General features: G+C 55.8%; 5 protein-coding genes across 5 annotated transcripts in view; 3 read left to right on the top strand and 2 right to left on the bottom strand.

The window, feature by feature from the left end:
• GUITHDRAFT_65798 (hypothetical protein) overlaps positions 1-2,015 on the bottom strand; it is a gene marked incomplete at both ends in the record, with an annotated part of 4,580 nt that extends 2,565 nt beyond the window's left edge. The window contains 10 exons of the mRNA XM_005838730.1: positions 283-408; positions 644-830; positions 882-939; positions 990-1,065; positions 1,115-1,207; positions 1,263-1,321; positions 1,371-1,465; positions 1,510-1,559; positions 1,657-1,776; positions 1,836-2,015. Coding sequence (XP_005838787.1) covers positions 283-408; positions 644-830; positions 882-939; positions 990-1,065; positions 1,115-1,207; positions 1,263-1,321; positions 1,371-1,465; positions 1,510-1,559; positions 1,657-1,776; positions 1,836-2,015 — 1,044 coding nt within the window. The remainder of the gene's footprint in view (positions 1-282; positions 409-643; positions 831-881; positions 940-989; positions 1,066-1,114; positions 1,208-1,262; positions 1,322-1,370; positions 1,466-1,509; positions 1,560-1,656; positions 1,777-1,835) is intronic.
• A 1,203-nt stretch (positions 2,016-3,218) lies between these two features.
• GUITHDRAFT_150812 (hypothetical protein) lies at positions 3,219-4,001 on the top strand. The gene is made up of 5 exons (XM_005838729.1): positions 3,219-3,288; positions 3,496-3,547; positions 3,601-3,660; positions 3,715-3,796; positions 3,846-4,001. The coding sequence occupies exons 1-5, from the start codon at positions 3,224-3,226 to the stop codon at positions 3,917-3,919; spliced, it is 333 nt and encodes a 110-aa protein (XP_005838786.1). The 5' UTR covers positions 3,219-3,223; the 3' UTR covers positions 3,920-4,001.
• A 1,121-nt stretch (positions 4,002-5,122) lies between these two features.
• On the top strand, positions 5,123-6,231 carry GUITHDRAFT_150811 (hypothetical protein; the record flags this gene model as incomplete). The annotated part of the gene is made up of 3 exons (XM_005838728.1): positions 5,123-5,182; positions 5,239-5,385; positions 5,433-6,231. Coding segments are annotated over 3 exons (833 nt in total), but the record flags the coding sequence as incomplete, so codon positions are not given.
• A 1,882-nt stretch (positions 6,232-8,113) lies between these two features.
• GUITHDRAFT_102413 (hypothetical protein) lies at positions 8,114-8,482 on the bottom strand (the record flags this gene model as incomplete). The annotated part of the gene is made up of 1 exon (XM_005838727.1): positions 8,114-8,482. One exon carries the CDS (start codon positions 8,480-8,482, stop codon positions 8,114-8,116), a length of 369 nt encoding a protein of 122 aa, XP_005838784.1.
• A 2,478-nt stretch (positions 8,483-10,960) lies between these two features.
• Positions 10,961-11,353, top strand: GUITHDRAFT_102412 (hypothetical protein; the record flags this gene model as incomplete). The annotated part of the gene is made up of 1 exon (XM_005838726.1): positions 10,961-11,353. One exon carries the CDS (start codon positions 10,961-10,963, stop codon positions 11,351-11,353), a length of 393 nt encoding a protein of 130 aa, XP_005838783.1.
• Between the last annotated feature and the right edge of the window lie 42 nt (positions 11,354-11,395).

Here is an 11,395-nt window from a genome sequence, read left to right as displayed (position 1 = left end):
AGGTTGCCCTTGATCAAGAGTATCCAATTCTTTTATCTCCCGGGAAATGCCCAGCTAAAGGAGGCCAGGGGGGGGATAGTTTTCACGCGCAAGTCACGGGAAGCAATTTCGGCCGCCCCCCCCCCCCCCCCCCGACCTTCCTGCCTCCTCGGCCTACAAACCCGCCTCTTCTGCTCCCACCCCCCGCCCACAGGCTCCTCCCCCCGGCCCCCATTCTCATTCCTGGATTCGTTTGTCCTCTTTCGACCCCTTCCAGCCTTATCCCTTTTCTCCTTCACAAACCTTGTCTTGTGCTGTCTTCCACGCGCAGTATGCTCGAGCCTCGTGTGCGTTCACGTCGACAGGCCAGGAGAGAGGAAGGTCCACGATGTCGAAGATGACGCGCAGCTTGTACTGGTGAAGGCCAACCTGCACAAAGACGTTCAGGAGCAAACAAAAGCATATCCCTTCCTCCAACACGAATGGAAACAAATCAAGACAGTCACTCTCGCTTTCATACAGCATGTGCGAACCTCTCAGACGGTCAAGAGTCCATCGGGACACAAAAGAATTAGAAGAGCGATCAAGGCATGTTTGCGAGCAGAGCACGACAGAAAAGGTAACCAATAGACCATCACAGCAAGCATAGCAGCTGTATGCCCACCGGTCCGTTGGGAACCCAGAACGTCGGGAAGTGAACGTTGCGGAACACGCGCCATTGCCAGCCCGCCTCCGTCCAGTAGTTGCGGTTGGCGTAGCCCCCTGCCCGCACAAACTCGAGGAACTCTCCGTTGGTGATGAGGAACTTGGAGACAGAGAACGGGTTGACTTGAAGCTTTCTCGTGCCGTACCTAAACCCCCCAGTTAGCTTCCCCCTCTTCCACTCGGCGCATCTCGCTCACTCGTTGTCCCAGCCGAAGGACGGGAAGTCACGCGGCTTTCCCAGCTCGACCTCTCCCCCTGCAGCTCAGTCAGCTCTCCGCGAGCTGGAGGCGGAAACGAGGGGCGACCTGAGAAATGGACCATCTCGTTGGTCACGAGCTTGGAGGAGCTTCCATCGGTGGCAGAGGGGTGATAGTCAGGGAACTGAACCATGGGTCACGAAGAGGCAGAGAGACACCCGCAACACTCCCACCTGAGCTGGGCGGGTGACGAGGTACGCTGGCAGCTCGCGGATCAGCACGGAGGAGGTCTCGAGATGAATGCGCTCGTGCTCGAAGCCCATGACCTTCGGGGCAGCAGGAGTTAGTCGCTCGTGACTCCTCAGCTCCACATCAGCTCACAATCGCCCATGCAGGGTCGTCGATCTTGATAGGGAACGACCAGTCTCCGTTGAGAATGACTGCTCCATCCTTTCACCTCCTAGCCTCAAGCGCCCTCCAATCCCTTACCGTCCTTGACAATGTTGTACACCGTTCGACGGTACTCCGTCACCTCGCGCAGGTCCGGCCACTCCATCTCGTTCTTCGAAAGATCGTCCCAAGACCTGCTCGAGATCAGACGTGCCCTGGCAAGCCTCTAGCTTCTCACATCTCATCAACGCCCGTCTCCATAATCTGCTCCATGTACTCGTTGACGCCCTGACAGGGTAGTTATCAGTTGAGCTCGCAGGGGCAGAGCATGCCAACAGCAGAAGGCTGAGAGTGATGATATGCTGCAAGACAGTATGAAAATCACCTCCTTGAGGAGTCCAGCCACTCGGAACTTGTTGATGTACAGGCAGGCAACGTGGCCATAATAGAAGATGAGAGGATGACGAAGTTGGTGCCAGGGGCTTCGAAGGAACACATCCCTTCCCTGCGAGCAACTCCTCACGCAAACATACAAAACGAGTAGAGACGAGATGGAAATCTTACCATGAGGCCAGAGAAAAGAACCTCCGTCAAGGTCCACGTGTTGTCGAAGTAGTCGAGCAAGCTCTGTCGTGATCCCTTCTCGCAGTCCGGGAGAGGAAGGGACGTGATCTTCCCGTTCGCGTCAACTCCAGGGCACACGCCATGAACAGGAGGCTTGCCGGTCCACCTACAACAAGGCATGAGCGAAGCAAACCCGACACAAAGAGCAAAGGAGGAGCGAGCAACAAACGTTGTAACATGTTCGAGCAAAGACAGACGAGCTCTCGTACCAGGAATCGGGCTTGGGATAGCTGTAGTCATCTGGGGAAGAGGACGAAGTCGATGACGCGAGGGGCTTCGCGCCCTGGAGGTTCATGAAGAGGTCGCGGTTGGGGTTGCGATGAAGCCCCTGCATGTCCTGCTGCATGGCGGTGATCTGAGGCCGATGTCTCCGGGGTGGGGTTATATGTTTAATTTTTGGGTGGGGTGGGTTCTTCCATCAAGAAGAGAGGGGGTGGATTGCAAGAGATAGACAGGGGTAGATGTCACGCTAGATCCGATAGTTGCACTCTCAGGGGGGTGGGGTGAAACAGTCATTGCAGAAGGGTAGGGTGGTCTCACTATGGAGGACAGTCAGGACCCTTTAGAACAGCCTGCTCGGGGGAAAGGGGTGGAATGTAGGTCATCAAGACACGGGTCAAGAGACCTTGACACGGAGGGGGTGGGGTAGTTGAATCGGCGAGATTCGCCGAGATGAAAAATAAGATCTCCGGAGGAGGGGTGGTGGCGAGTTAAAACGGGGGCCACCACGGGTACCTTCATCGAATGTTTGCAGGGGTTGTAGATGGAGAAGGGTGGGGGTACGGATGGGGGAGGAATCATTAATTGGACAGGGTGTGGTAGTTAGAGGTGTAGAACAATTTGCTCATGTGGCGGGGTACTTACTGGAAAATGAGTAGGTGGGGGTGATAAAAGTGATATTCTGAGGGTCGGGTACTCGGCTGGACGAACTCAACACTTAAAAACAAGGCCACCCCTACCACCCAAAGATATTCTCTTTTATGGCGGGGTGGGGTGGCTTGAACCCTCAGGGTCTTATATGACGGCGGGTCCTTGTAACTCCAGGTGGGTCGAAAGTACCCCTGCATTATAGGTGAATTTCAAGATCAGGGTGGGGGTAGTGACCCATAGATATAAAACAGTGAACATAAGTGACAAGGCTAGGGGTGGGTCCAGGGGGGTCCGTCAGCAGGGAAGCCAGCGGCCTGGTGCTGCCTTTCAACTCGGGCCCGGCCGGGAATCTTTCCGGTAAGGTGAGGTGCGCGGCTTGCGGCACTGAGAACCAGCAAAATTACCTATGCTCAAAGAAAACTTTACTCAGAGTAAAACTATTACGCGGCCTCCTCGTCATGGTTGGCAGCAAGATTGTGCTCGCAGCCACAGCGCTGGCATTGACGGCGCCTGAGCTTGTCATGTGAGTCGAATGCGACGAGATGATAACGCAAACGTGTGTGAGAATGAGTGTTGCAAGATACAAAGCGTTGAGAAGCGCTACCAGAGGAAATGTGTTTTCCGCAGGGGGTGTTCAAGTTGAGACTAACCCCTTTGCTTGATGTCGATGATGATTCAGTGGCGCTGTCTTGTCTCTTTCATCATTCTTCTCATTATCTACCGCATGCAGGGCTTTCTCGCCTTCTCTTATCTCACCGACCAACTTGGCGGTGTCAGGCAAGGTAAACCACACTCGCACACTGCAAACGTGGGTTTGATGCATGTAAACCCACAGGCCAGTGTCTCTCTCTCTCTTCGGCCGAGCTCTCGCTCCTCCGTTGCTCTGAAAGCTGGGGTATCGATGACGCATTTCCTTTGGGTTACAGCTCACTCTGAACTCTCCGAGCAGGAAGATGGCGGTTTGTTTGGAGGGATTTTCGGAGGAGACAAGAAGAAGGGGAACAAGGATGACCTCGAGGATGCAATTGATGGTACGGCCATTTCTTCACATTCGTTTTCTGATGACTGAGCTGCATGCAGACTGGAAGGAAATCGGGTTCGACATTGAGGAAGTTATCAAGAATGAGGAGGATGCGAAGAAGAAGAAAAACTGAATGATCTCTGACCTTCAAGCGTAACCAGGCTGACGAAACGAAACTATCTAGAAAACTCTTGTTCGTATACAACGGAGTTCACATTTGGCGATCTTTTGCGCTTCAGTCTGGATAGTTTCAGACATTGAGGCACACCACTAACAATTGATCCTCCCTCGCATTATCATCCAAGATGTTGCTAAATGCAGATGCACGTTCCCTGGCAGCGCAACAGCCTTTCGGCATCTTCTCGCTCTCAGTACGGAATAACTGCATCAACGTCCGCACCTATCGAAGTAGCATGTTCCTCCTACGCTCACTCTTTCTGTCCTCCATTCTCCTCCTCCTCTGCCTCTGCCTCCTCCTACTACCTCTCCTACTCCTTCTCCTATCCCCCTCCTCTGCCTCCTCCCAGCATTCTTCCTCTTCCTCCTCCTACTGCTCCTCTCCTTCCGCTGCCTCTGCTTCTCATCCTCCTCCACGCAGTTGGGAGTAGATGTGATCTAGATGACTCTAGTGCGCTGAAAGTAGTCACCACAAGCGCATCTGACGAGTTGGGTGGTGGTAGGGGTAGTGTCTGCGTGTGATAGCTTACTTTGGGGTAGGGTCATGTCTATCACAATTTCGATTCACCACCCGGTGGTCAAGAAGGTACCCCTCAATTTAACCTTTAAATAGCTTTGGATGGTGGGTACACGTTGGAATCAATGTCGAGGCTCAGCACTGGGGGGTACAAGAAAGGCTAGGGGTATAGTTAGTGGGGTACTCCTAGGAGGGGTGGGGAGGAAGTCGCAGGATAACGGTTGGCATGGTAGTGCGGAAGGCCATGGACCGAGTTGACAGGAGGACAAGGGAGGGACAGACACATCAACCCATCGTCCAGCACTCTATCATCTCACTTTCGTATCTCCTCATCATCTCACCCCGCTCATCGCTCTTACCTCATCACATTGCCTTCCAGCCTGGTCAACCCCTTTCTCTCACAACTGCTCTTCCCTCACTTGCTCTTCATCGAGCACCTTGCTGCAAGCATCCGTGATCAAAACTACAGGACAAGATGATCTGGCTGGCCTGGTTTTATTTCCTCTCTCACCTCTGTGTATTCCCTCAGAACCCGCATCCCTCTCCTCGCCCCCAAAACCTCCACCCAAGGGAACAACAAGAACTGCTAAGACTGAAGCAAGCCACCTTGATCTTCCAGTCTCTTAACGCAATCTTTGACTCAGATGGTTGAGATCACCACTAGAGGGGAGGCGAACGAGAGCCGACCGGCCAAGATCCCAGGTCGAACTTGGAGGAGTAGAAGTAGGGGGGCGAAAGACTGAGAGTACCATTCGCAGGCTACCGCGGACATGTGCCATACATTCGCCATCAGGTCGGCATGACGTACAGCAAGTCAGTGCTGGAAGCGCAAGACCCATCCGTTCGCTCGCGCATCACCTCGCACTCGATCCTCAGCCACCGTCACGATGGTTACACTATCCCAGGCGAGGCCGCTGGTGGGCGGGAGGGCGGGAACGTGACAGTTTCGCAGGTCATGAAGACTTCCCGTTCAAGGAGGAGATCTACCGAAAGCGCCCGGAGAGCAACGCGACGATCATCCCTCACTACCAGGGTCACTGCCCCAAGTGGCAGAGGACGTACGGGAAGACGATGGGGGCCTATAGCTCAGCAGTGATGACAGATTTCCTCAACCGAACGAGAGAAACGGCTCGATCTCCTCGGGTCAAGACTCCTTCCTCAACCATCTCTGCCATGCCGGACTCAGTGAGCAAGGGCGAGACGAAGAAGCTCTACGATGATCGGGGGTTCATCCCCGGTACCATGCTGTACGTTCGGGGCATCTCGGAGAGGTTTGGACAGAGCACATCGAAGCTGTCGAGGCAAGCGTTGTTGGAGCCTGTGATGAAACCCTGGGCCCCGCTGACAGATCCTGTCGATGGAAAGACCATTGATCATCTTTCTCTTCACCCAAGTTACAGTGGATTCATTCCTCGCTGCCTCCCCGCCTTTTACAGACGTGATTCTGCAAAGCCGTCTCAGGGGACAGCGATCCACCATGAAGCGCATGATGCGGTCGAGGACAATAATAAGGATGATGCTGAAAACCAAGCTAAAGAGGATGAAGGAGAGTCGACGAATCTGGAAGACGAAGAGTAATGGAAGTGAATGAATAGTTACGGTGTTGCTCTGATCGCAGTTTTTGCAACCATGGACATTCAGTGAATCCTTGTTAAATAAAAGGCTTTTGAGAAAGAGAAATAATCTTAGCAAAAGAGCAGGCAGATATTTCATTTAAATCAGCTTGGCCCTAATAAAACAAGTTCCTAATCACAAAATCAGTTTAGACGGGGTCCTACTTGCCTGTACGGCCACCTCCTTACCCCCAGCTGCCTGCACACAAGCTTCATCGTCGACTTGCCGATGCCGATCTTGGCCGCCGCGACCTCGAGGCTCTCGTGGAAGTGACAGGACAGCAGCTCCAGGGTGATCTCCACGGGCTTGTCTGACCTGGCATGTGCCTGGCGGGATTGTATGCGGACGACGCTGCAGAGCTTCGGAGATGCCTTGGCGGGAGGGGTCTGGGCCGCGAGGGAGGGAGGGACCGAGGATGCGCACAGCAGCGGAGGCGACGGGGAAGCCCATGCCGAGCCTGACCCTGACGATGGTGATGGGGGGCGAGCTGAAGGCATCTGAGACACGCTGCAGTCGTCGGGGATGGGAGGGGGGCAGTGGGTAGGGGAAGAGCTGGAGCAACGCGCAGTCGTCAGGGATCATCGAGAGAGGCGAAGGGGTCCGGGGGGGAGGAGGAGGAGGAGGAGTCTTGGAAGTAGAAAGACAGGAAGTGAGGGTCAAGGGGGAGGATGAGGGCGGGCTGTATCAAGTCTTCCATGATAGCAGGAGGGGGGGGCGGAGGTGGGGGCGTGCTATGGGGCAGTGGAAGGGAGGGCACGTAGGTGGCGGGGTGAAAGGGGAATATGAAGACCTCGTAATTTTTTATTTCGGCTGCGGTTGTAAAGGTTAGAAGAGCCCCTACCTCCCCTGTAACAGACTTTTCCTGATAAAGAAGGGGTAGGGGTTGGTATAGGACGCAAGATCTGAAAGTGGAGGCCACGAAGGGTTGTGCTTTTGAGGTCAGAGATAGGAAGCGGTGTGCTTCAATCAAGATCTTGAGATTGGAGGCCAGGAAGCGTTGTGTTTTCTAGGCTACATGCGGAAAATTGGCACTGTCAGGTGCGGCGGCAAGTTGGGCTAGTAGAGTTGGTCGGGCCGTTCACCGTCTCAGTGAACCCGGCCCGTTCCTGGCAGTGGCCCCAGGGCCGCACTCCCGGCGCCGCCGGGGCCGGGGCCGGGGCGGGCCCGGCCGGAGTCCGCGCCGCGCACAACGATCCAACCGTGACCGTGACCGTTCAACGATTTGTCGAGTGGCCCGTCTCAGTCTGACGGACCCGCGGGGCGGGCCCGCGGGCCGGACCGTGACACGGTGCCAGACCACTGGTACGAACCGTTCGGTTAGCGCATTTCGGGCCGAACTTTCGGGGATGATTCAGCCTGTACCCCGCGGCGGGTCCCGGCGATCACTCGCCGCGCGGCCGGGCCCCGGCGGCCCGGCCACTGACTCGGATCGGACTCGCGGCAGGCGGAGTCCGAGGCTACCCGGGCCGCCGGCCCGGTCAGTACTGTCGTAGCGGAATGTACGCCGTGGGTGACCGTGCCGGCGGCGGCGGTCCGACCGAGTCACTCAGGGCCCGGATGATGATACGGTACGGTCGGACCCCGCGGTGCCACGAGTCCGTCGGTTGCCACCCCAGCGGTGCAGTCACCCGTGGCCCGGGCCGGAACCGTCGTGCCCGGCCTCAGAGCCGCTGAGCCTCCTGCGACCTATACTATCCGGAGTCCGGCCTTCGCAACTTGTGATCATCCGAGGCTGGATTGGATTTGACGGCAGCGGGATGCCGTCCGATCATCGGGCTGATCGACGGTGTGCAGTGCGGCGGCCACTGGCACGGTTTACTGCCGACTTCACGATAAAATGATCCCGGTCCTTCTATCATGCCGTTGCTTAAACGATCATCAGGACAGAAACAAAAAGACACAGGCCACGTCAAAGCTTCTGATCCATCGAGAGACTGGCAACGAAAACATATGTGACAGTGACCATCGTGTTTATTCCGACAATAATACTCCTAACTGTATCCGATCACAAGGCGTCCTCTAGTTGACCCAACGAAGCCCTGCCCGAGATCCTACTTGCCTGTACGGCCACCTCCTCACCCCCAGCTGCCTGCACACAAGCTTCATCGTCGACTTGCCGATGCCGATCTTGGCCGCCGCGACCTCGAGGCTCTCGTGGAAGTGGCAGGACAGCAGCTCCAGGGTGATCTCCACGGGCTTGTCTGACCTGGCGTGCGCCTGGCGGGATTGTATGCGGACGACGCTGCAGAGCTTCGGAGATGCCTTGGCGGGAGGGGTCTGGGCCGCGAGGGAGGGAGGGACCGAGGATGCGCACAGCAGCGGAGGCGACGGGGAAGCCCATGCCGAGCCTGACCCTGACGATGGTGATGGGGGGCGAGCTGAAGGCATCTGAGACACGCTGCAGTCGTCGGGATGGGGGGGGGGCAGTGGGTAGGGGAAGAGCTGGAGCAACGCGCAGTCGTCAGGATCATCGAGAGAGGCGAAGGGGTCGGGGGGGAGGGAGGAGGAGGAGGAGTCTTGGAAGTAGAAAGACAGGAAGTGAGGGTCAAGGGGGAGGATGAGGGCGGGCTGTATCAAGTCTTCCATGATAGCAGGAGGGGGAGGGAGAGGGAGAGGCGTGCTATGGGGCAGTGGAAGGATGGGAGCAACGGGGCGTGGAGCAGCAGTGGTGTGGCTGTCTCTTGAGGGAGTTGTTGGGTCGGGATGGGTTTTGATGACTCCGGAGGGGAGGATATCACTGCAGTTGTAAAGGTTATAAGAGCCCCTACCTCCCCCTACACCCGATTGCTCCAGTAGAAACGGTGGTAGGGGGTTGTCCACTCGAAAGTGGAGGCCACGAAGGGTTGTGCTTTTGATGTCAGAGATTGGAAACGATGTGTTCATTGCAATCTGAAGATTGGAGGCCAGGAAGCGGTGTGTTTGTACATGTAGTACTTTTCTGCCCGCCGCCACGAAGTCATGGCCCATCGTGAGACGACAGGGCAGCAATCATGTAGGCTAATTGTCAGATTGCTGTCCCGCTATTCTGAGTAAAGTACCATAGCCGGAGGCTCGGAAACGGACACTTTGATCAGGCGTGGGGAAATGTCGTACTGATTTTTAACTTAACTTTGAGTAAAGGACTAGGTTCATATCCATGTGGATCCAAAGCCATCGTACGGATACTTCCTACTTAAACGGACGCGTCGTTAGCGTTCCCCCTCCTTCCTTTGCCATTTCGTGCGCAGCAAGCACGATGCTTTTTAGGAGCTTATCTCAAGAAAAAATGAGAGACCTCGATCTTCTGATTCTCTTCTTCTCTCGTTCTTATTCCACTCGTAGCGTTCTCTGTCTTACCATTGTACCATGACTACAGCAATACTCAAAGAACGCGACGCCAGACCTTGATGATAGCAAAGAAATCCAAGCCTCTCACTCAACGCAATCGGATCTCGAAGATACTGATTCATAGAGCATCGCATGTTTATTCACACTGGCATACTTCCTCTTCTAGTCAACCAAATACAACCGGCCTGCACGGGTCCCCACATGCCTGTACGGCCACCTCCTCACCCCCAGCTGCCTGCACACAAGCTTCATCGTCGACTTGCCGATGCCGATCTTGGCCGCCGCGACCTCGAGGCTCTCGTGGAAGTGGCAGGACAGCAGCTCCAGGGTGATCTCCACGGGCTTGTCTGACCTGGCATGCGCCTGGCGGGAATGAATGCGCACGACTCCAGAGGGTTTGGCAGGAGGGGTCTGGGCCGCGAGGGAGGGAGAGGCCGAGCAAGCAGAGGTTTGACCCCAAGGATTCTGAAGGAAAGTGCCAGGGTCCTCGTTGGGAATCGGCTGAAGTGGTCTCTCAGAAGTTGCGAGCTGGAGGCGGTCCCAGAGAGTGTCGTCGGGATGGGAGGGGGGCAGGGGGTAGGGGAAGAGATTGAGCAGAGAGGAGTCATCAGGATCATCGAGAGGGGGAAGAGGGTCAGTTAGAGGGGTTGAGGTCGAGGCAGTAGAAAACTCGGCAGGGGGCAGGATGAGGGAGTGGGCGTGCGTGGAAGATGGGAACGTGTTGAAGCATCGCAGCATGTCCACCATATTTGATGTGCAAGCAGTGAAAGGGGGCGATGGAATGAAAGGAAGGGAAGGGAGACGCTGAAACGTGTCAGGGTTGGTGAGGGATGGCGGTGGGAGAAGGGATCAAAGAAAAGGAGGTGGAGGACTTCCGGTCGCATTCCTAGCCCAAATCTCCGTGTAGTCAAAATAAGAACGCAACGATTCAACGGTCACGGATCACGGGCTACAAGCGAAACGACGGGTCTTTTCAACGTTTAAGTGACTCCTTGCCCTTTTGGGCGCAACGTTTGTCGGCGCCTGTCATAAAAAGATACATTGATAGCAATGATGACATCATGATGATTGCAGTGGTGGTCTCCGTGTCCTCATCCTGATGTGAATATCACACCGCTTCCTGGCCTCCAATCTTCAGATTGAGCTCTCCAATGCGACCGGAAGTCCAGGGGCCTGTGGATCTATTATTACAACCCATTACAACCCTTCAAGAAAAGGACATAATCAACAAGCAACGCTTCGTGGCCCCCGATCTTGAGATAAACATAATTAAGAGCATTTCGAATCTCAAAGATCAGAAACATACAACCCTTCATGGCCTCCGATCTCGAGGCCCCCATAACCCGCCTCTTTTAAGTTTCGTGGTTGGCACTGCGAGGCCTTCATCACCCGATGCTCGCCATGCAAAACGCTCTCTCCTCCTCCTCCCTCCCCCCCGACCCTTTCGCCTCTCTCGATGATCCTGACGACTGCGCGTTGCTCCAGCTCTTCCCCTACCCACTGCCCCCCTCCCATCCCGACGACTGCAGCGTGTCTCAGATGCCTTCAGCTCGCCCCCCATCACCATCGTCAGGGTCAGGCTCGGCATGGGCTTCCCCGTCGCCTCCGCTGCTGTGCACATCCTCGGTCTCTCCCTCCCTCGCGGCCCAGACCCCTCCCGCCAAGGCATCTCCGAAGCTCTGCAGCGTCGTCCGCATACAATCCCGCCAGGCGCACGCCAGGTCAGACAAGCCCGTGGAGATCACCCTGGAGCTGCTGTCCTGCCACTTCCACGAGAGCCTCGAGGTCGCGGCGGCCAAGATCGGCATCGGCAAGTCGACGATGAAGCTTGTGTGCAGGCAGCTGGGGGTGAGGAGGTGGCCGTACAGGCAAGTAGGATCTCGGGCAGCAAGGTGGTACACGGAAGAGTACAGCAGTTTTTCACACAAGTGAACGAGCAGTGTAAATTTGGAAGTCTTCTTGAAACAATAAATC

The sequence above is a fragment of the Guillardia theta genome, assembly GCF_000315625.1.
Source record: "Guillardia theta CCMP2712 unplaced genomic scaffold GUITHscaffold_10, whole genome shotgun sequence".
Classification (NCBI taxonomy): Eukaryota; class Cryptophyceae; order Pyrenomonadales; family Geminigeraceae; genus Guillardia; species Guillardia theta.
This window is presented reverse-complemented; position numbering and strand designations above follow the sequence as displayed.